The sequence below is a fragment of the Emydura macquarii genome, unplaced genomic scaffold (assembly GCF_026122565.2).
Source record: "Emydura macquarii macquarii isolate MOO-44397 ecotype Brisbane River unplaced genomic scaffold, CSIRO-AGI_Emac_v2 contig_1390, whole genome shotgun sequence".
Classification (NCBI taxonomy): domain Eukaryota; kingdom Metazoa; phylum Chordata; order Testudines; family Chelidae; genus Emydura; species Emydura macquarii.
This window is the reverse complement of record NW_027131527.1, coordinates 12,013,618-12,037,420: the sequence shown is the minus strand read 5'-3', so window position 1 is coordinate 12,037,420 and position 23,803 is coordinate 12,013,618. Positions and strand designations below refer to the sequence as shown.

General features: G+C 38.6%; 1 protein-coding gene across 3 annotated transcripts in view; it reads right to left on the bottom strand.

Moving 5' to 3' along the window:
• Positions 1-252: 252 nt before the first annotated feature.
• Positions 253-23,803, bottom strand: part of HK1 (hexokinase 1) — a 61,798-nt gene continuing 38,247 nt past the window's right edge. For 2 of the 3 annotated variants that reach the window (XM_067552650.1, XM_067552651.1), the window contains 11 exons: positions 22,210-22,365; positions 19,085-19,318; positions 16,830-17,134; positions 15,769-15,917; positions 15,516-15,635; positions 14,017-14,112; positions 12,829-12,928; positions 10,751-10,934; positions 7,786-7,941; positions 4,870-5,103; positions 253-2,039 (listed from right to left, as the gene is read on the bottom strand). In XM_067552650.1, the coding sequence (XP_067408751.1) occupies positions 1,895-2,039; positions 4,870-5,103; positions 7,786-7,941; positions 10,751-10,934; positions 12,829-12,928; positions 14,017-14,112; positions 15,516-15,635; positions 15,769-15,917; positions 16,830-17,134; positions 19,085-19,318; positions 22,210-22,365 (1,879 nt within the window). In that variant the 3' untranslated portion in view covers positions 253-1,894. Of the gene's footprint in view, positions 2,040-4,869; positions 5,104-7,785; positions 7,942-10,750; positions 10,935-12,828; positions 12,929-14,016; positions 14,113-14,249; positions 14,351-15,515; positions 15,636-15,768; positions 15,918-16,829; positions 17,135-19,084; positions 19,319-22,209; positions 22,366-23,803 lie in introns of those variants that run through there. The other variant, XM_067552652.1, reaches the window with a different exon arrangement.

Sequence of the window (23,803 nt, the reverse complement as noted above, 5' to 3'; positions counted from 1 at the left end):
GAGCGCAGTTTTGCAGCAGTGCATCCATCAGCCCCAGGGTTGAACAGCTGGCCAAATGTATTTCTAACCAGGTTTGCTTTAGTACAATAGGCCAAGTCTGTCATGCTTGGGGACTCCTTAGTAATAAAATACATAGGAACATAACAAAAACCCTGACATCAGTGTGATTAGTTTTTATACCTTTATAAAACAGCAAGCTTTGCAAACCACCATCCAACAGAGCCTCTTCCAGAAAGAATCACGGGACACCAGTTAACACACATCAAAAAAAGTTTAATATTTTCACAAATATCACTTATCACTAGTATCACTGTTACTAGTGTGCAAAGTAAAAAGACTTTCTACCTTTGCAAAACCAGTTAGGCATGCAATTCTTCAGGTAGACACACACACGTAAAGCTGCAAGTACTATTTGTGACTCACATGTTACCTTACAACATTCAATCACAGTGCATCATAATCATACTGAAATGTTATCAACAGCTAGGGCAATCCAAATCTTGGGGGGAAGAAGCAGGAAGGGGGAAGAGCAACCTGCATCTCTAGATTTTCTGCATGAAAAGAGAATGAAAAAACCATGCAGAGACTTCAATTCATTTTTGGTAGAAAAGGTGGAATTAACTAGAGGGCTCTCTTTTTTTGCAGGAAAAAAATAGGTGACATGCAAAAAGTTATTTAACATAGGGTGTCTTAACTTGCTTCTCAGTTTAAAAAATGGATGTGCTAAATTATTATGACAGAATTGACTCAACATAGGAGGGGATATTCAATATGTTGATAATCTTTGTCATCATTGTTTTAGGTCATGGAATAATTGGGCCCAGCAACTTGGTTTACGCACCTGAGTCCTCAACCTCAAAACCAATGCCAGACCCTGGTGTTTCCTTAGGATCATTAACTTTAGCTGGGTGTTTGTGTTTTGAGAAGGTGTTTAAACATTAAAACTTGCTTTGAAGCAAAATAGTCTTTAAAGTAAAAGCGGGAATTTTACACTTCTGAATGATGGTGTTTCAGTCTGTTTAGCTGCAGACTCAGCAAAACAGCAGCAGGGTGCTGATTTATACAGTCAAAAGAAAGGATAGAAAACTTTTACAAGAAACCTTAGGCTCTGAAAAATACAGCAAAATCTGCATAAGGACCACAGATTTCCCATGTCCAAAGATTTGGATTACCCCAATCAATCACTTGGTTTTACTAGTAAAGATTTCCTCTTTAAACAATACATATTGTATTTGGTAACACAACACTATTCACAGAAGCAATGGGAAATGCAAGTGGCACCAGATTTGGGGGACAGAGCCATTTACTTTAACATGACAAAACATGAACCCAGGAGGTCAAATAAGTCATACTGTAAATTCCACTATAGAGTTACGTGAGCACCCAGTGCCCACTGTAATATTTCCAGTCATTTTAAGTGAAACAACATTAGGCAGAAATGCAGGAGGGAATTGTTACTTCTGCTTCTATAAGCACAAACACCTTGATTTTATGTTCAGCATATCAATGGGTGCATTTAACATGGACGTAGTATCTGCTGGAGAGAAAACATTTCATATGAAGTAACATTAGCTCTCAAGGTATATCATTTGGCTGTAATTTTATCTCAAACAGTAACATATTTTGACAGTTGCATAAATAATAAACCAATTTTCATGACCTAGAGATGGGGAATGTATGTACCAATTAGGTGGAAAAGAAACATGCAGATTGGGGTCCAGAGGTGAGTGATATTATCAACAGCACACACTCTATTTTGTATCCTATTTTTTATGTCATTAGTTGTATTTTTCAATAAAGCAGTGAATTCTGGTCTTCTACCAGTTCAGACTACAGAGTCGCTGCTTTATAAGAAAGTGCTCAAAAGGCAGAAATAAAGCCAGTGTTCTGGAGTTTAGTTTTGCTCAGCATCACGAAGTCTACATCCCACAGCAGTAATGAGAGCTGCCCCTTTCCCACTGCCGTCTTCCGAAAGAAGGAATGTCACATTGCATTTTGGTGCAAGATCCTTTACTGTTTGGTGCATGATCCTTGAAAAGCTACAAAGAAAACAGATAAGGATGTAAATGTAATCCAGTATCCATCTCTGGTAGCAGCATCGCTATACGACTCTGCCATCAAAACACAGTCCAACAAAATTCTAGGCACATAAAAAGAGATGAGAAACGTTGCTGGAGAGTGCAGGTGATTCGGAGACATTATAACAATGGTAGCTATAAAAGAAAAGCAGCTTTAAAATAACTACTTAGTTCCATCCCTTAGCTGTAAGGAGCGTGGTTGCCTGAACTCATTCACTGGCTCTGGGAGACCTATGGGAAGCTTCCTTAAGCCCTGCAACTGATGAAAAGTTGTCTTTAACATCTGGGCTGCTTGCTCCTGCCTCCCCCATTGCTGCCATGAGGTAATTGTGACCAAATGCACTCCTGTATTCACACCCTACACACTACTGTAATAATCTTTGTACAAGATATGCCTTGTGAGGTATCATTTGAAAACTAGTAACTCACTGGTCAATATATGATGAATGTGTGTAGCAACATTATATGTAAATTTATAAACATAAGCTGAAATTTTGACTGAAATGTGTTTACTAGACAAGTCTAGGTAAACTAGTCTCTCAAAGACAAAAACCAAGTCAACACCTCAAAGTTGATGAGAAATCACCTATCCAGTGGCCATTCTTTGGCAAGGAAGAGGGGACAGGAACAAACAACAGCATGAAACCTCTTTCACCACATGAATATGCATTTCAAAGGGGGACTGGACTATAAAAGTGAGGGGCAAAACACCCCAAGGTATCTCTCCCTATCCATCTCTCTCTCTTTCACCTAAGAAGATAAATGAAACAGCAGTTGGACTTTGGGAGCAGATCCTTGCCTGAAAATTCAGTCAGCAATGTTACTGGAAACTTGTGGTAAGGGACTTCACCTGGAACCTAGACCCCCTCTACATCTCGACGGGAGTTACGCAAGCTACGCAAAAAACTTGAGTAACTCCCGTCGACTTCTCTGCTCCTCTTCTGCGCACTGTCTTCACTGCAGTGCGCCGACAGGAACTGTGTTCCCGTCGATGCAGCGCTATATGCCACTTGTGAAGGTGGTCTTAGTACGTTGATATCTGGATCGACTGAGTGGGTCTTCACTGACCACTCAGTCGATCCAGAGAAGTCTGACAGTGGCGACTTTGCCGCTGTCAGTGTAGCCAGAGCACTAGTCTAGTTAAGTTTTAGTTCTAGGAAGGGTTTTATCTTTATTTCTCTTGTAACATTTCTGACTTTAATGCCTTATACTTGTACTCACTTAAAAATTTCTCTTAGCAGTTAAATAAACTTGTTTTATTTTATTCTTTAATCAAAACTAATCTACTGTTGTGAACTGTGTGAGTAACACCACTTATGGTGACAAACAAATGTGGATCCCTTTATAGGGGTCAATGAACCTAATATGTCTGGACTGTCCAGGAGAGGGCTGGACAGTGCAGAATACACATTTTGGGGGGAAATCCAGGACTGGGAGTGCGTTGGGGTCACCCTACAAGTAATCAAGGCTGGTGGAAACCAGAATGTGACTGAGTTGTGGCTGGCAGAATGCAATTATACACAGACACTCAGGGTGGTACCTGCATGCTGGCAGGCTGTTTTTAAGTGGCCCAGGTGGGAGTTACAAAACTCTCGGAGGCACCCAAGGTTGCAGGGCAGGAGTGACATAGCCCCTCACTGATCTGGACTGCACCCTGGAATGTCACAGTAACTGTAGGAGTTCTCCTTTCTGATGTCACAGTAGAGTGTGGGGTAATGGAAACGGGATTCTGGGAGCCCATAAATGTACATATATTTTCAAAAATACACCAGTTATATGCAGTATATTACCTAGACCCTAAACTACACGTTTACACAAAACATGGGCTGGGGATCACAAATTTATTACCTACCCCCATCATAAGTCACTTCATATGGTAATCTGTCATGCCCACCTTTGACTATCAAGATATACTGAATCTACTGGTTCCTCATAGCCCTGCAAAAGTCATGACATTTTCTGACAATTTACCTTTCACAAATCTACAGTAACTTCCAAACTATATCATTTCTAAACCCTTCCCTAATATATACATTAGACATGCAGTGGTGTAATATTTAGACTCTTAAAATGCTGGAATTATATTTGCCATTTTCCAGTCACCTGGTATAGTCTCAATATCAAATGATTACTTACAAGACTCTTCGGGACAGGGACGGTCTTCATACCATCTGTGTGTACAATACCTAGTGCAATGGTGCTCTAAAACCTAACTGGGGCACCTACACACTACCACAATACCAGTATTAATTTAACAGCAGCAGCTAATTGTTCAGCTATTTGATAGCTTATGTCATATCCATGGAAGTAATCTACTTTGCATTCCTTTATTTTTGCCTATTGCTATTTCATCAATGATTATCTCCTACAGTTTATCCTCACTACTACATACAAACACCCTCCAAAGATGCAGTATCAAACTCTGATGCAAAAGAACTATTTACTTCTTCTGTCATTTCTTTTCAGGAACCAATAATTCTTTGCTTTTCTGCCCTATTTAATGGTCCTATTGCTCTCTCCTGTATTTCTGATCTCCAACTTAATGAGTTTTATTACTTTTTATTTGGCATATTCTGCTAACTATTTGTGCTTCATTATTCCTTTTACAGTCTCTCTTCTTCTTCTTCTAACGCTCCAATCACAATTGTTTTTTAAAGCTCCGTTTTTGATTGCTATTAACATAAATGACTATTCTTCCTCTAACAGAGACCAGTTTCTGATGCTTCAGAGAAAGGCCAAACCTATAAAAATGTTGCACTTATGGCAAACAAATGCAGAAAAAAATACTTACTGTGGATGTAGTTTATACAGAGTCCCATCTACACCAACTGTTACTTCCAGGTGGTCTAATCCTCTGTTCTCTCTTATTTTATCTACAACCGCAGCCATTCCAGCTCCACACACCTGAGCTGCTCTTCTCGATACTGCTCCACAAACCGTCTTTACAATTATACTGTCATCACAGGTACCATTCAAACCCAGCTGCTGGAGGATGGCTCGTACCTGAAGCAATGCTAACCTGTCACTGCAAAGAAAGGAGAACAAGATATTTGACCAGGTCACCGAATGAATCCTTTAACAATAACATTATTTAGCATTTATAAAACAACTAACACCTAATAAATTCTCTCAACCCCTTTGTGAGATGCTCTGACCCTGGGAGCCCTTGAATTCCATGACTCACATCAGGCCTGACACACTCACTGCCCCAAGCACACTATTGTCATAATCTGCATCTAAAAGATGTCATGTGAAGTATCATATGCAAATTGGTAACACACTGATCCCAAAAACCATTGGGTGATATATGTACAGGGTGTGTACAATGAGTTATAAATGCAGGATGGAAAGATATCCTTAAAATAAGTTTGACAGGCAACTCAAAGTCCCCAGCCTGCCCTAGAAAAATGAATGTGTATTCACTTGTCTGACCCCCCTGATCACAGAGCACAACATGTAAAATAAACAAAGCCATCAAGGTGGCAACTGGGGGGACATGACAATGGCGGATGGAGTCTGCACACCCAAGAAGCCTTCCTGGCTCTTGAAACAGGAACAAGGAACTTTGGGGTAATAAATGAGGCAAAGACATTTGAATCATCCATCACCTGAGAGAACAAAGAAGCCAGTGCTTCGTATCTATAAAATCTGCATCCTTCTGTTAAAACAGGCCTGAGAATGCAGACAATTTGGAGTGAGAAATATTAGGCAGAGCTATTGCTTGCTAAAATTAAGTTTCAAACAGGAGAAAGTTATTCTTGTTTTGTTTGTAACCCTTTCCTACCGCTTTTGTTCTTACTTGAAATCACTTAAATCTATATTCTTTGTTAATAAAAACTTATTCTCAATTTTACTACAAGCTATCTGAGTGCTGTGCATTATGGTGGAGTGCACTACTGCAGTTGGGCTAACAAGCTGTTGGGTGTTCCGGCTCTTTGGAGGCCACAAACTTGGTGTTACCCCTATGAGCACCCAGTAAGAGGGACTGGATGCTGCAGCGGTTTGGGGGAGACTCAGGACAAGAAGGTCTGTTGAAGTCACCCTGCAAAGAGTAACTGGGCTGGTGGAAGCCAGGATAAAACCACTGTACTGTGGGCATGCTGCTCGTGCCAGGGCTCTGAACCAGAGCTGCATTAACATAGAGGCACCCAGAGTTACAGAGCAGGTGGTGACAGAGCCTGTTATTGGTCTGGGTGAACCCCCAAAGCATCACAGGCACGTTTGGCAAGTATTTGCCGTTGGAGCCAGGTTAGGACTCAAGTGAGTATCTCACAAGCTTGAGCTCACTTCTCCACCCTATGCTGCTGTATTCAAGCATCAATAACCATATAAAAAGAGTCACGCCAAACAGTGTAGTACGTTCTACTTAGCAGTCATAATGGTTCAACAGACTGGATTTTTTCCATTTCTCTGCCCTCATCATTTGTTCTTAAGGATATTTCCATTAGAAAAGTATTTATAGGTCTGTATTATACTATGCTCTTCCTTGAAACATCAACTGGCCTTTAAAATTACTTTACTATATACTACCTAGGCACTAATACAATACAAATAATCAGTGAGTAGCCTATTGCTACTATAGCTTAATAATTACACCTCTGCTATGTATCTATTCAATAAGAACAAGGAAATTGTTTGTTCTTGAACATACAAATATTAGAATGAAACAGTAAAAAGAGCAAGAGTATCTTTGATTACTATCATTATGATTTCTTGAAGCATGTATAGGCCTCCTTGGTAAGATGAAAACAAAATATTTTCCCACATATTTACAGAAGCATTTCAGCACAATTTTTTTTTTTTTAAATGTTTCCTGATCCCACTACTTCCCTACAAAAAAGTCACATAGTTCTAAGGTGAACTTTCCCTTTCATTATTGTGCTCTGTAAATAGTATTGCTAATCTGGCATGAATCTTTTTTCCTTCCAGGTTATAATCTGCAAATTCAGTTGGACAGGTAAAACTACTGTATGACACTTTCAAAGGAAAATGTTGCATTTTATAAATGTTAGAGTTCCTAAATTGTTAGAGGACCTTACTTTCAGAAAATATAAAAAACCAAAACACATGACTTAGATATAAAGACGTTATAAGATTACCAGTTTAAAATGCTGTAAGCAGCAGTAATTTGAATACCCTGAATCTCACTAGAGTATGAAGAGGAAAATAGTAACATCTACCTTACATAAATACAAATGATATAGGTCAAATACGTAAGGCTATCCATGACCACTGATATATGTGCAATTGAACAGTATATATAGTAGTTTTGACACCAAAGAACCTGAGTTACTCAATTTAGGTCTTGATCCTGCAAACAATTGCTTATGGGCTTAACTTGACTCATAAAAGGTGGGCCATTTAATTCAGTAAGGCTACTCGAGTAAAATTAAGCACCTAGGTGAATATTTGCAGAAGTAGGGCCTTACAGTTTACAGTGTGTGCTTCAGTAAGATCTGAACGCTAAGCATTTGCTCAGATTTAGTTAATGAGGCTACATGTTGTATAATCTATCACAGTTTAATTCTAGAAAAAACAAGATCTGCTGCTATTCATCGCTCTTTAATTAAGATCTCATTGGAAGGTATTTGTACTGTGTAGCAGAGTTTAACTGCACTCCTAGATGTTTCCTACCCTCAAGCACCATTATTAAATTAGACATGCACTATTTCAACTGGAGCAATTCTATTGTGTGCATCACTCTTACCTCTCAATTTGTGAAAGGAACTTGGTTTCAAAGATACCTCTGGTCTTCAGTGTCTCTGAAATTTGACCTCTAAACAGAAATCCCCTTTTAGTGAAGTCAATCAAAATATTGCGAACGATTTCTCCCAGGTACATTCCACTAATCATTTTCTCATACCTGAAATGAAAGACAATGGTACAGTTCAGAAGGAGCGTTATTTATAAATAAACCAGCTAGTTGACATGGATATGTATGACAGTATTAAAGAGTTTGGTAACTGTCTCAGAACTGGATTATGGAAGATGCGATTTGTTCCATTTTATCCATATTATCTTTGACTCCTTAGACTTCCTGTCAAGTTGCTAAGATCAGACTCAGCTGGGCAAAGGTTGAGCATCTCTGTCCTAAACTAACTCTTTAATAATATTATAGCTGTTTACAATAAACAGTTGTGTCAGACTTGAAAAGGAATAACTGAATTCTCTGAGGAAACTCTTTTGTATTAAATTTGATCCCTCTATCTTTGGGTATACATGCAGCCAGAGCAATATTTTATTTATCCTTATCCTTCATAGGGGTGTTGTGAAGCATTATTAGGTGTACTCAAATCATGCTAGGTTCTTGAGATGAAGGTCTTACACAAATGCAAATACGTTTATTATTGGAATCTATGCTGACCAACTCTCTTTACCCAGCTCCTGTAACTCCTTATCAATTTTGCACCCAGGTTTGAGTAGTACAAATCCTGTTAGCTCTCCTGGCTATTGCTGAATTGCTAACATGATTTCTCCATCGTTTAATGTATTTGACAAGTACCAATTTGTTAGAATTTTGCTAATTCACAATTTGCTCATACACAAACCCTATATTTGGCATACAGACGCCAGTGCTCAATTCCCATTTCTCAGCAGTGATACAACGACAATGAAATACTAAGGTCTCATATTACTAAGCAGGGGTTCTGATATACATCTCTCGATTTGCAACATCATTTTTATTGGTATCAGGTGCTCAGCTGATGGACATCAATGAACATTTCTAAATGAACATTTACTGGTATAGGATGAAGTATTATTTTTAATAATTAAAACTATACATAGGACTGGATGGGACCTCCTGGGTCATCAAGTTCACTCCCATGCTATCCCACCATATAATCCCGTTCGTAAATTTATCAAGATCTATCTCAAAACTTGTTAGGTTGTTTGCCCCCACTATTCCTATTGGGAAGCTATTCCAGAACCTCCTTCTTCTGATATTTAGAAACCTTCTTCTAATTTCTAGACTAAATTTGTTCATGGCCAGTTTATACCCATTTTTTCCTGTGCCAACACTGGCCTTTAGCTTAAATTGCTCTTCTCCCTCCTCGGTGGTTACCCCCACACCCATGCATTTATAGAGAGTAATCATATCCTCTCTCAGCCTGAACAACAGGGCAAATCTATACAGCAAACAAAGGTGTGACTGGGGAGTGGGTAGATATGTGCACACTACCTTTACTCTAGCTAGGATGGGTAACAACTGTAGTGAAGACATGGCAGCACAGGCTTCGACATGAGTTAGCCACAAGAGCACAAGTCTATTGGGGACTTTGGATACGTAGCTGGGTTGCTAGCCCATGCACATGCAGAAGTCGTCACTATGATTGTTATCTGTGCTAGCTCGATTAGCACAGATATATTTATTTGTGCTACAATCAAACTTTCATTTGCTTTTATAGACATACCCCCCGTTTCCACACGGGAATGGAGAGTCTATCCTCCTCTTATAGGATAGACTCTTGATTCCCGTGATCATCCTCACAACCTTTCTCCACACCTGTTCCAGGCTGAAGTTATCTTTCTTTAACATGGATGATCAAAATTACACACAGTACTCCAGGCTCGACATCTGTCAATTCATTGCAAGGCACATTTTGTGATGTGTTATCCTTGCTTTTTATTTTTATATTTCTGCTTAATCAATAATTCACTAAATTACGTCTTTCTCAGTCCTTTGTGCAAATCTGTGAGATTTGACTGGCTCCCCATCCACCCTAGGTACAAAGTAACATTTCACACTGGAATGGGGCCATATAGTCCATTTAAGTCCATGAACGGTCTCATGTTTGTATCCTATAAATGTCCTTTTTCTTAAATGCCCAACTCTTTTTCAATTATATACTCCTTTGACAGCTTGTTCCATGCTCATTTTGTTGTCATTGCAAAGAAATTTCTCCCAGCTCCCTTAGTGGCCGATCTTTTATGGGCTTCAAATTGTACATTTTGGAGTTTCTCAAGCCGTCTGCCACCTTCTCTGTATTCCTCATGCGTTTTTACACTTCAATCATATTTATATATATTACTGTATATTTATAGTAGTGCTTGCGTACACAGTGAGTTAGTGTGTGGCAAGCTGTAGTATGAATCTGCAGTGCATTAGCTTGCCACGCATTAACTTACCGTGCAAACCCTGCTACCACACACTAAAGAGTTTCACAGTCTGCTCTGACGTACTCCCCATGTCACAGGTCTCACCAAAACCTTTAATTTAAACTGATCACAAATAAGAGGCCAGTAGAGTTTTAAGCAGATGTTCTAGGCTTGGAACAGCTCACCCCACTTAAAAAGCAGACAACTTCATTTTGTACTAGCTGAAACTTCCAGGCGGCCGTGATTAGGTAGTGCAAAGCAAAGTACAGTGCAGTTTAACAGCTTGGAGGTAATAAAGGCATAGATGACCAGCACAGAGTTCACATTAGAGAAAAGACTGCAACCACTTGACCTTTCACAGATGGAAAAAGTCATACATCTAGGAAATCAGGAGCAAGGGAGGTCCACTAGATAATGGTTTCTACCATCACTATGTCCCCTCCTTCTTCCAATAAAGGGAGATCTAATTACAGCACCTTTTAAAACTAGCTGAAGGCAATAATCACTTATTCCTAGCACATCAGTATTCTATACATTTTGCATCATATTTCTTGCTGTAATTCAGTATTAAATACCTTTGTTTTCCAGCATTTAATGAATAATCATCAACAGCTTTGTCATAAATTGTCCTGATGTCATCCAGGCATCCACTGTCCCCAAACGCACCCCATTCCATGTTCACACACATTCTTCCTTGATCTCCCTCTACCATCTCTATATTTCTCATTTCCTCCATGTAACAAGCATTACTGCCCGTGCCTAAAACAAGAATGAACAGATTATTATTTTTTTTAAATATCAGAACTAGCATTAGAGCTCCTCCGGGGCTTTGTCGTCTGCTTTTTCATATTTATAAAATCACTTCACATTGTAATAATGATACATTTTTAATACTTATAAAGAAATGGAACTAAATACTCCCCTAGCTGGTACAGCAAAATGCAGGTATGCTACCCATACAGTGCCTCCTCCGCAGAGGATTTCTGCTGGCAAGGGCTGAATTGCATAGGAGAAGGCCAAGAGGAGCACTGAGGAGCAAGCTTTGTGCAGTACAGTACAGAATTTTATATCTCTGGTTAGCCTGGCAAAAATCACAATATTAAACTTGACCTGCATAATTCTGAATGTATTAACAATTTGTCTCTGATTCATCTAAACAATCTTTCTGGGGGGGTCTAATGACCCATTGAGAATTTATATTCTCCTTGCCTTGTAGCATTTTTATACTGTATGAAACATATTTTTTTCTGTCCATCATATTCATGACCATTTCTGATTTATTAATTTTTAAAAGAAAACTATGCTTGTTCCAAAAGCAACTGCATAGGCAGTTCCACCCTCTTCTCCCATAAAGCTCCACTCTCCAAAAGCTTCCGCTCACAAAGAGTACCTTGTGATTGCAACCCAGATTAGTTTTCATCTTAAACAATCAAACTGGCCCCCACCAGGTATATATGGAAGCTCAAAAGGCCACATCAATATTGAAAGAGACCTGCCCTATAAGTCTGTTCATTTCTAGTTCTGGAAAAAACATATTTTACTATAAAATCAACGACACATTTTACTATACATTACAAAATGATTTGGACTGAGGAAGTAATCTGATTTGCAGATGGGAGTGTATTAACAAAGAACACAGATGGAACAAGTTAATTACATTATGCTGCCCCACAGTCCAACCAACACTGAAGAAACCCACCCATCCTGGATACATCAGTTCTAGCGTACTAATGCCCTGTATCAAACCTCCCTTTCCTGAGCAAGCTATAGAGATGCCAGGTAAAGCCCGACTGCAAGCCCATCTAACTTAAACTAATAATATTTTAGACCTGGCGCAGTCTGGATTCACACCAGGACAGAAGACTGAAACCATTTTAGTGGCATTGATGATCACCTGCTATCAATTGATAGAGGGCAGACATCCTCCTGCACTTCTGCAGCATTTGACACTGCTGCCTTGCCTGAGAGTGGTGACAGGGGCCCAGGGGAATGTGCTAATATCATTTGAGTCTTTTCTGGAGGGATGCACCCATTTTACTAGGGAATTAGAGATACATATTACAGAATAAACTAATGGGTAACCTCAAGTACAGGCAACTTTATGTGCCCACTTTTGCATTAATTCCATGAAACAGATTGATTTTCAAGTTAAAATGGTCAGTATTGGTTCATATTTATTAGACAATTAATATTTCTAGTAATCAAACCAAAAATAATTCATGTGTGTTGATTTTTGCACTTAATTGATGTAAACAGATGGTTTGGGGAATATCTATTAGTCAAACACTATTTCACCTCTCTTTTCTCTGTATTAAAATGAAACTGGCAAAAATAGTAATGGGGGAAACAGCACATTTCTCCAATTAACAACATATATTCAGGTCTAGTGTTTAGAACTATGGGATGATTCAGATTACACTTTTCATGGGAAACTATTATTATATTCATCAGAAGAAGAAGCATTGTCAGGTTTGAAGAAACTCCACAAACATCCCAGTTAAAGGGTTTAGTTAACTATATGAATTAGATGAAACATCAGATCACTAATAGTCTTAATTGTAGTCACATCAGGTCTCCTAATAGTCTTAATGGAACAAAATTGTTTGTTTATAAGGATATATTACAGTTGAAATAAAAAGTAACTAATACCCACCCACAATGAGTCCTATTTCACAATTTGGATCTTCATATGCACAAGTCATCATAGTGCCAACTGTATCATTCACCACTGCCACAACATCTAAGTCAAATTCCTTTGAAGAAAAAAACCAAAACAATTCTATAGAAAAAGTACTGCTTTGTTTGCAATATACCAAACCAATCCTTACAATGTTTGTTAGACTGAAAGGAATTAACCAACTGTCTAAAATGTGTTGAGTACAAATGGATACAAATATAAACTTAATATTCAAGAATCAAAAGATTTTTTTAAAACCAGAAGTAACAATATAATTTGCATGCAGGTAACTCGACTTACTGGCATACTGGGCTGGAACTGTACAGTATTCTACTTTATTGCAGTGCAAATACCAATTTAGGTTAGGACTTTTTAATATTAACTTCTGATATAGGAATAAGGTAATACTCACTATTAACACTCATACATGTATGTATTACAGCGCAGTGAAGAATGGCGAGCACTTTCCATTATAAGACCCTCTTTTCAGTTGTTCGTAACTTTGCCAAGCTTAAACCATTCAGGCTGAAGCTTTTCCTTGCCTGCTGGTTGCTTCAGGCCGAATTGCTCTGGAAAATTTTGCTTACAACATTTCTGCCATTTCCAACAATTCAACTAGTGAAAAATATGTTGTTTTGCCTATATTAAAAAACCTCTTACAAGCATTTTGTTGAGCAACTCTAGTACCTCCATTCTTTGGAGCAGGGACCTGAAATTTGGCAGGGAGATTGCCGTGGTTGCAGAGATGTGCCTTCTGTCATCCCCATGAAAACTCACCTAAATTTGCCCAAATTACAAGCCACTGAAAAATCTGTTTGCACATGCTCAATAAAGATATGCTAGAGTTTGACAGATAAATTCTCTGAAGATTACATCTGCACTGAGCATGCTCCATCACCTCTCAGCTCCTATATACCAACTGAACTGCACAGGTACTATCCCCACAAAGCAACCAAACATGGAGAAGGAAGTGGCTTTGTTTGACCCGTCTTTCTTTTGTGTATTTCCTAGCCCCTTTGTAAGATGTTCACCATTTGTGTAAATACAAAAGCTAAGGTGCATAAAAATTCATCAGTAACAGAATGCCAGAGGTATAAGAATTCCATCACACACAGTCAAGTTAACAGATACATTCAAGAAAATAACGAAATATTGAAAAGTCACCTCTCTCCTTTTAATTCCTTCCCTAAGCAAATATACTACATCCTCTCCTTCACAATCTGTAGCTTTAAAACCTTTGGTCCAGTTGAGGAGGATACCCTAAAAAGAAGAAAAAAGCATTCATTACTACGTTTCTGAGTACGTCATGCATTATTACAACATGAGAGTTTTTAAAAATGCATTCTGAAACACGTACACAAAAGACTGAATACATAAATGTACATAAAAGCACATACATATCAAACACATCTGTTGAAAACTGCCGTTAAACCCATGGGAAAACACAACAGCGTTCCATTGTGAGAGGTTGTACATTCTAACCCTGATGCTACATTATATGGCGATGGCAGTGACGATCACATGGACATGATCATGACTCATACAGATTGGAATCCAGTTGTTGGATTGTACGCCTGTGAACCACAGATACGGAGCACTGAAACAAGGAAGAGCATCTCCAGCATTCACTGGGAAAATACAACACAAGTATAGGAACGTACAAACCCCACCCCACTGAACAATCCATACTGTGTATTTCAGTCATGCTCAGGTTCTCTCTCCTGACCAAAACAGCTCTTTTAACTCATTTGGTAAGAAAACTGTTTTTCGAACTGAGGGTGATGAATTCTATTCCCTGACACTATAGGTGGTTCACCCTCAACCAGTTTTCGAACAGAGCTCACCATGGTATGGCTTTGTTTTTAACTTTAAAAATGGAGACCTAATGTAGACAAATAGTCTCCTATGCACTTTATAGTGGAAAAAAAAGTCTCAAAAGATTCAAAAGAAGTCGTGGGGCAGCTATTATTGGTGCTTTCCTTTACATATGAATATTCCTCTTATTTTCAATGTGAATGTTATATAGATTTTTCTACTTACTCCAAATTTCAAATATTTTACTGTGAAGCCACATATAGAGAGATGTTTTCTTTCCTTTTTCAGAATATGGTAGACTTTTTAACAGGGACAAAAACAACAAATTCTAATTTAATGACAAAAATCTCCAGAATTAAAAAGCAATCTACTGATTAAATCATTCCATATTCTGCTCAACACTGAAAATGCAAGACAAAAAGTGAAAGGGGGGTGCCGTTGTCCCAGATAAAGGGCCTTTTGCTCTTTGAAGATGCTATGACCTTAGCCGGGGAAAAAAAAAAAATCACATTAAAGGGAAAGAATGCTACTGCACAGAATGTAACCACATGTGGTAGATGTCAAATTGTAGTTGAAAATATGATAGAGAAAGCCATCTTTCTAAATGACGGCTGAATAGAATGTCACCCTTCTAATAGCAAATATTACATTCAGGGCACCTAATTCTACAACCCCTGCCACAGGCTGAGAAGTACTTACTCACACAAGCAGTTACAGACATGAGTATTTTTATTAAAGGTTGCAGTGAGAATAAGGAAATATTATATGGCCTGAATGAGGATGGAGAATCAGCCCCAGAAGAAGCACTAAAGGACAGATTCAAAAGAACAGGATATTGTAAAACTTACAGCATCTAAACTGGTCTGCTTGCAAGGGAAGGAAAATGTAAAGCCAAGGGGAAGTCGTGCGCCTTTTATTCCCATGTAATCCAGGAAGTCTGAGATACAGGTAACAATGTGATCAAACAGCTTAAAAAAGAAATAAATATAAATTAATACATTTAGTTATATTTATTTAAATATATATAAAATGTATACATTCTCTGAAAATTAGTGATAATGCAAAAAAACAAAAACAAAAACACAAAAAACAAATGCTCACTTCTTCTCCAGTACCCTGCATGACCTCTATAGGTATGGCATATATTTTATTGTGCATTTCAACCGTTCTCCTTTTACCACTACGGATCTTCACAAGCAAAACTCTGAAGTTTGTTCCTCCGAGATCGAGAGCCAGAAAGTCTCCGTTCTCTGTAACAAAATATTTATATGTTTGAGGAACACAGAAACTAAGTCTAAGCAGGTTCCATTTTTCATTTTCTCAGCAGGTGCTTTGGCATAAGGCTCTGGAAGTTCTCTCAATCATCTGAACGTTTTATAAGCCTTCTCCCTGCTTACTGAAAAGAGCAGAATACATTGCCACCTAGCTACTGCTCCTTCAAAAGGGAAGAGTGGGTCTTTGCCACTGCACATTACTGAACTACACATTCTCTAACAAGTGAAGAATTCTCCAAGAAGCCAGCAGATGGTGCTTTGTTCCTGCTTCAGCAATTGCAAAGTGTGGTCTTCTTATGCAGTGAGTGTGCTTGAGAGAGGGCAGGGGAGGTGAGGGAAGGAAGAAGGGAGTGGCTATTCTCTCTTTGCTGTGTATGGAGGACAAGCAAAGCATGAGGCTGCCTCTACTGGTAGAGGAATCAATTGCTATATAGGAGAGATGAGCATGGAACGACTGGCCCCTTTACATGGACTGGATTCAAAGCTCACTGAAACACTCCCACTGACTTAACACATTTTGAATCAAGTATCAGATGAGTTAAAAGTACCTGTAAACTCTCAACTAATAGAAAGCATAATCTACAGCAGTGGGGCAGTGAGCTGCATTTATATTTATGTTCAGGCTCACAACTGCCACTCTAACTCACATAAAAGGAGGGGTTATAGCCTTGACTCCGAATTTCCTCTTTTTGGTGGTTTAAGAGCTTTACTCTACTCAGGACACAAATCCATTAGCTGGATCCAATTAATTCAATTACAAACTAGCATTTCAGCTCCAAGCTTATGTTTTTGGTTTTCTTGCATTACAGTATTCTGCTTGGCTGGAAATACAGTCTTGCTATGTATGTATTTACCCTGTTGCTCTTGCATCAATTATAATTAAACTACCTGTTCCATCTGGTGTGCTGCGAACGAACGTGGGCAGCATTTTTACTTTTGCATTTTCGTGAGTTTTCTTCTTCAGCCCAGCTTCTATTTCCATTCGCATCCTTTTTTTAACCTGCAACAGCTGCTCATGAGTAAGCTTGAATTCAGCCAGAGTCTCATCGATCAGCCTGTGCTGCTCAGCCAACCTGTATGCTACTGCGGTGACCATTGCAGCACCCTTTCCACTGCCACTCTCAGAAAGAAGGAATCGCACCTCAGAGTCAGGAACTAACCGCCTCGTCGTTTTTTGCAAGCGTCTGGCATATCTGTGAAGAAGATACGATCAGAAAACAGTCATCTCTCTCGCTCTCTCATCACTGGTCACCTCAAAAATCTGCACTGGTCATCATTGGCTAGAAAAGATGAAAGAAGCATGGGAAATAGATGGGCAAGTGTGAAAGACAGAAAAGCTAATCGCTGCTTTCTGTTACACAATGGGTTTTTCCCTTGCAAGTGTTCCAACCAAGCAGGACTCAGCCCCTACCCTCCTGGGGCACTGCTTTCCTCATATCACACAAGCTGATGTCTTCCCATGTAACAGGAACCATCATGATGCTAAGGTAAAGTGGAAAAGTATTCATACCATAGACAGACTTCTTCCTGAATTCAGATAAAATCCTAGCAAAAGCCATGGAAAAATCTCAGAATATCATCTTCCTAACGAGATATATCAGGGCCAAACTGGATCACCCTATGGTGTGAGCTGCTATGGCATCTCTTATGTTACTGCAGATTCCTTTTAGCTGGTATCACAATATTCTTGATTTTTTTAAACATTTAAGTGCAAACGAACAAAAAATTAATTTAAAAGCTCAAACTATCAGGTTTATAAACTAAAAACAGAACAAACGAACAGAACACCCTAGATACCTGATGTTTAGCAGACGTGATCAAAATAATGGTGATTTTTCTCATAAAAATTTTCAGGGAAAATTTTCATTTTGAACAAAAAAAATAAAAAATAAAAAAAATATAATCAAAACATTAGAAAATTTCCACAAAAAGATTTAAGAAATGTGAACATTTTTTGTTTCTTCCCAAAATTCTCCACAAAAAATACGTACCTTTGTCTTTTATGCTCCATCTACAATGTATCTATACTATATGCTCTACCCCCAAGTAGTATCAATATATTTTAAGTAATTAACTTTTCCAACTAGCTACTGGTAGAGGTAATACAGGCTTCCAAGGTTTTGTGTACACTAAAATTCAGGTTTGTGACAACAATGGTATTATAGACTAGACTAAACCACGTTAGGAATAATTTTTAACTAAACAGATTATCATCTCATTACAAAAAAACATTTTAGTCTCTACACATGAAGGATACTAAAAAAAAATTAAAATAAAAAAAAAAGCAAGCCTGCACCCTTGTTATTCTTTTCAGTTTTGCATCTTTAGTTCTGATCCTACAAACACTTGCATACCTTGAAGTCATTGGTTTGGCGTTAAGCAGGTGCACATCTGCAGGATCAAGGCCTTGGTCATTTGTTTAATTATTATAACCAAAATATCTTCAAGTGACTAAACAAATTACATGGTAACTCTGCATACACATTAAAAAAATAAGACTGCCTCCTCTATGAATTTTACATAAATCTGAACTAATACATTCTAAAAATGCAGCTTAGAAATAGGAAAACAAATAAATAAGCTGCTTTTATAAGGACAAGGAAAGACAGACACTATTTTTTCCTTCTAACTTCCACATATAAGCAAGAGAAAACTGAAGAAATGGGGTTATCAAAGTCATTTTCAAAACAATTCAGTTTAAATTGGAAATGAGGAATAACATTCTACTGCTAGGGTTTCCTCATCAAAGCCCAGTCCATAGACATAAAAGTATAGTCTTTGGATATTTGTTTAACTTTATTTTTGTCTTTAATTGTCTTTTACAGATGGAACTTTCAAAGTCATTTCAGGGAGGTAGGCACCCCAACCCCAATTACTTTCAAGAAGAGTTGTATGCCTACTTCCTTAGGCTCTTTTGAATTCCCAGCCTAGTTCTACAGTTAAAGGCAACAACATTTCTCTTTTCTCCATAGAGATGTTTACTTCTCAATATACATATGCACACACACATGAATAACTTCTGTTTACTTATCTCATGTCATGATGGCACGTCAAAATGCTAGATTCATGTTACATGTCTGACCTTTACAAAAGATGAATCCTAACAGGTGCCAGAAGTTAATTATAGAAGCAGCAGGACTTACTGTGGATGCATCTTGTAAAGGGAACCATCCACACCCACCGTGGTGCGCAGCCTGGTTACTCCTTTATTATCACGCAACTGATTCAGAATCGCACCCAGCGTACTAGCCACCAGATTAGCAGAACGGAATGAAACAATTGTACAGACGTGATGGACAGCAATGCAGTCTTCATGGGATGGTTCTACCCCAAGACGGGTCAAAATTTCTTTGGCTTTATTCAGACCTTCTTTGCTTCTACAAACAGGAATTTAAACAGTGAACTCTTTAATATTAAATTATAAAATGCATAATTAAGTAACATTATCTGAACCCAGATGCGTTGCCACATGACACTGTTCTGAGAGTGTGAGAAGGGTGTTAGAAAAAGCAGTTGAGGGCAATATCAGCTTACGGCAACGTCTCTTAACTGGACTACAGCATTGTCAAGTACAAAACAAGGAGAGAAAAGCCAAAATAATGTTCGCTAAGAATATACAGCTTTTCAGTAAAGCCCAGTGGAAATATACAGAGTGAAATAATTTCTATCAGTGGTACAATGTAGTTTCAACTATTCTGCCAGCACCAATTCGGTCATTACTATTCTACATGCAGACCTTCTTTCTTCTTTCTTCTCTCTCCTCTCCCTCTCCCTCTCCCCCTCCCCCTCTCCCTTCCCCTCCCCCTCTCCCCCTCCCTCTCTGTGTGTGTGTGTGTAAAAACCTGTTTGCCATTGGGCATCAAGTACATTTTTGACGGAAAATACATCACATCTTAATTAAGATGTGTTTATAAGATGTGTCTCTAACGGAGCAATTTTTCACTGTGCTAGATTGTATGAGCAAGTCTACTTTCTAGCAAATTTGCCATAATTCAAACCTATGTGAAGCACCAAACCAAAACTGCAGACAAGCATATTAATATTGCTATTGCCGAGTGTGACCTGATAATACAACATATAAATGTAAGAGCAGAATGGTAAAAGACATGAAGAAGCCTGGAGAAGCCAGTCATTTGGCACCACCAAAGCAAAAAGAGAGCAGCAACCCCATTAAAATTCCTTTGCCCCAGGAAACTAATAAGTGTCTCAGCTATGCACCTTTACAGGACTGGAGAAATTAAATTTCTTTATGACTTATTGATGTTTTAAATGATAAACTAATTCACAATTTTGAATGAAAAGCAGAGGCATCCATTCAGCAAGCTACTTAAGCATCTGCCTAACTAACTTTGAACACATGAGTAATCCCATACTCTCATGCTTTAAATGTCTGCTGAATTAGGGTCAGAGTGAACAGAGATGGCTATAGCCAAGGTTGTCTAAGCATTTTTCATTCTAAAGCATCTTTGTCACACTTTTACCTTTTGAAATGAACTTTTCTACAGTGGTTCTTACCCTGAGAATAAGTTTTTCTAGTAAAACATAAGCAAAAATGGTTCCATCATATTCAAATAGAGGGGGGGGGATACAAGCACACTTCTGCTATTAAAAACTAAATTTTGCAACCTTGCTTTTGAACAGCTCTTGCATCTGATGGGTGTGAAGTAAAATCTTGAAATTTGGAAGAGACATAGTTCCTACACAACAGAGGTGCCTTTGGTGATCTGGTGAAAATCCATTTTGCTTTCACCAAGCGAATAAGATTTTAAAACCAAACTTGGTGCATGCAGACTAGTTTTTAAACATTACAATATTTTTATTCTCTTCACTCAGCTTTCTACTGACTATACATGCACGTGGATGTAAGGTGGATCCACTTTCACTTTTACTGTGGAGCTGCTTATGGAATATGATTTGCTGAAGTATGTGTGGAAAGAGGGTTGGCACCACAGTAGTTGCAGAAATTACTGATTATTCCCACAACATTGCACCAAAAAGTGTAGACACAAAAATCAGAAACAGATTTTTAAAAATGTATAATTCAGTAATACCAAGTTTTTAAATGGGTAGTGAAAGTCGTAAGTATCGATTGAAAGGATGTTGCTATTGTAACATGCAACACCTCACATTTTATAGGTCAGTAATATTTATCATCATTTACTGTACAGGATACTCTATATACTTTTCACTTTTATTTTCTTTCTACATGACAGTAATATGGAGCCTGGGAGAGGGTGTCACTCACGCAAGCATTTACTGGTATGCACTAAGTGAGGCTTTATGTAGGTTTAATTACATGGTAGGGGCCTATGTTTCCAGTACATCAGGCCGGAGGACATGATAGTTGCAATGTTCTAGATAGTAGAGATATGTTTCAGTAGAAATACCAGCCACCTACATGATAAGACATCATGTTTCACTATCATTCCTACCCCAGAAAGCAGAGTGGCTTAGAACGGCAAACTTCATCAGCACATCGGTATTTCTAGTTTCTGGTTTTGATCTCTCATTCCTGAAAGGGTGAGAGTCAACAAACTGCCAGAAATGCTGTGCCAACACAAACAAGAATGGGCACAGGTAGCAAACCACTCACTCAGGTACTCAGGTCTGGAAAAAAGCCTGTTTCGAAATAGTGGAGTGTCCCAGGCAACCATAGTTACTGATGGCAATGGTGCTTGAACTCCCAATGAGAGTAATAAATGCATTTAGAGTTAATAAACTACTTTACTAAACTGGAGTTCCCGTATTAAGTTGGTGAACAGATTAGAGGTCTCATTCTCATTTACACTATGGCCCTCTTTACACCATTATGGCAACGTAAATGGACTTTAAAGTGGATATGAATGTAATTCCCTTTAAACCCACTTTAAGGTCCCTTCCCACTGCCCAGAGTGGTGTAAATAGACCCCAAGTATAAATGAGAATCACATCCTGGATCTAATTTTATATTGGTTTTAAGTTTTAGGTTCATTTGAGATCAATATCCCAGCTTCACTTTACTCACATGCCAGTTGCGACCAGGAACTGTAAGTGTAGAGGCATTAGCCAAAAAGGTTGGGGATTGCAAGATTAAGTACATTTATAGTCTACTGCTATAGGACAGATACTACTACACAGCAGCCACCAACATGATTACATTCCACTTTCTAGCCTTTGCCAAACAGGAAAGCAGCAGTGAAAAATTAAGCAAGGAAGTAGTGGCCACAAAACTGCATTTGAGCTGATGCCTTTACAAGTCACAAAACAAAAGACAAACAGAATTGCTCACTTCTCTATGGCAGACACATGTTTAGTTTCAAATTTTCCTTTGGTTAAAAGCTCTGGGGTGATTCTCCCCTCAAACAGTAGCCCTTCTTTGGCCATCTTCACAAGGATAAGCCTGACCAGTTCACCCATGTATAGTCCACTGACCATCTTCTCGAACCTGTAACAACAAAAAACCACACCAGTTAAAAGTTTTCACAGCCAACTTTCAGATTCAGACTTTAGACAAAGTTCAGATGTAAGTCACCTTTGATGCTTTTCTATATCGCATCTTTTCTACTAAGAGGGGAAGCCATATTCTGCTATTTGCTACAACTCTGCCAATACAATTTAGTGAATTAAGACTGTTCAAATATGCGATAGACACTGGATGGGGGTTATGAGTGGAAAGTGTCCTCATTAATATATAGAGAAACCTCAGAGAGGCCAAAAAACATCTGCTAGTAACTGGGGATGAAATTCTATCACTTAGGTGGTTTACCCGATTTGCATCTGTAAGTCACCTGCTTGATCTACAATGACTAGAGATATAGTCTGCACCTGCAAATACATCCAAGAGCAGAACTAGTCTTGCTAAAAGGGAAGTTGGGCTAAGGCATGGCTGAAAATCTGTCCTGTTATGTATATAAATGACCCCACCGTATGACACAATGAGAATTTTTGAGTCCTCAAGCAATAGTTCTGAAAATAGCACTAAATAACATCACTGGAGAACAGTCAAAGAAACGCAATAATTTCTTACATATAAATGTTAGTTTCATGCCTTTATTCACTTGTCTGTTCTGCAACTAACCAAGCATGAATGGCCAAAAGACTGATAGTGCTGGTTTCTTTCCTTTCCAAATGACAATGCCAGTCGTCACTTTTCTTGAAAAGTGCCACTGCTACACAGAGGTTGCAGCAGCAGGCAGGGCAAAGTAATGAATGTCAAACTCAATCTCCCCTTTAACTGAAATGCACAAAAACAAGTCTGAATGTAAATCTGAAGATGTTTCAGTAATATGACATGTTGATTGTGAACTTTACACTGTGCTCTGGTATTTATGCTAGTCTATAAAAGGGACATGTCCCCCGCCACAACTTGGTAAAATATTGCTGACGCCCCACTCAATGCACTCATGAGTACTCGTCATCTGGTGCTCCCCCTCCCCACCCAACTTTTGGATGTGATAATAGCTATGATCCAGTGTTTGCACACTGTACAAGACAAAAATGTCATGCCCCACTGAGTGCAGAGGTTCCAAAGGCAACACATCGGCAGAACAATCAGGCAGAATGAGGATTCAGTACAGGTAGTGCTGGCTAACCATGGACTAGAAAAGCAGAAAATAATGCTAAATTAGAACAGACAAGAAACAGTCAGCACAGCATGGTCATATCTGATGATGGGGACGATAAAGAAGCACTGAAAGCAAAGGTGTGACAAAACCAAGTATAGGATTCGGACAAGATTCAGGATAAGGTAGCAGCATTGGGTGCTAACAGAGCCTCACAAAACTGTCATGAAAAGGTACCTGTTCAGGCATGCTGTCGCCTCGCCCACTCTTACCAGCATGACAATCAAGATAAAAAACAAGCTAATATGATTTTATTTTAAA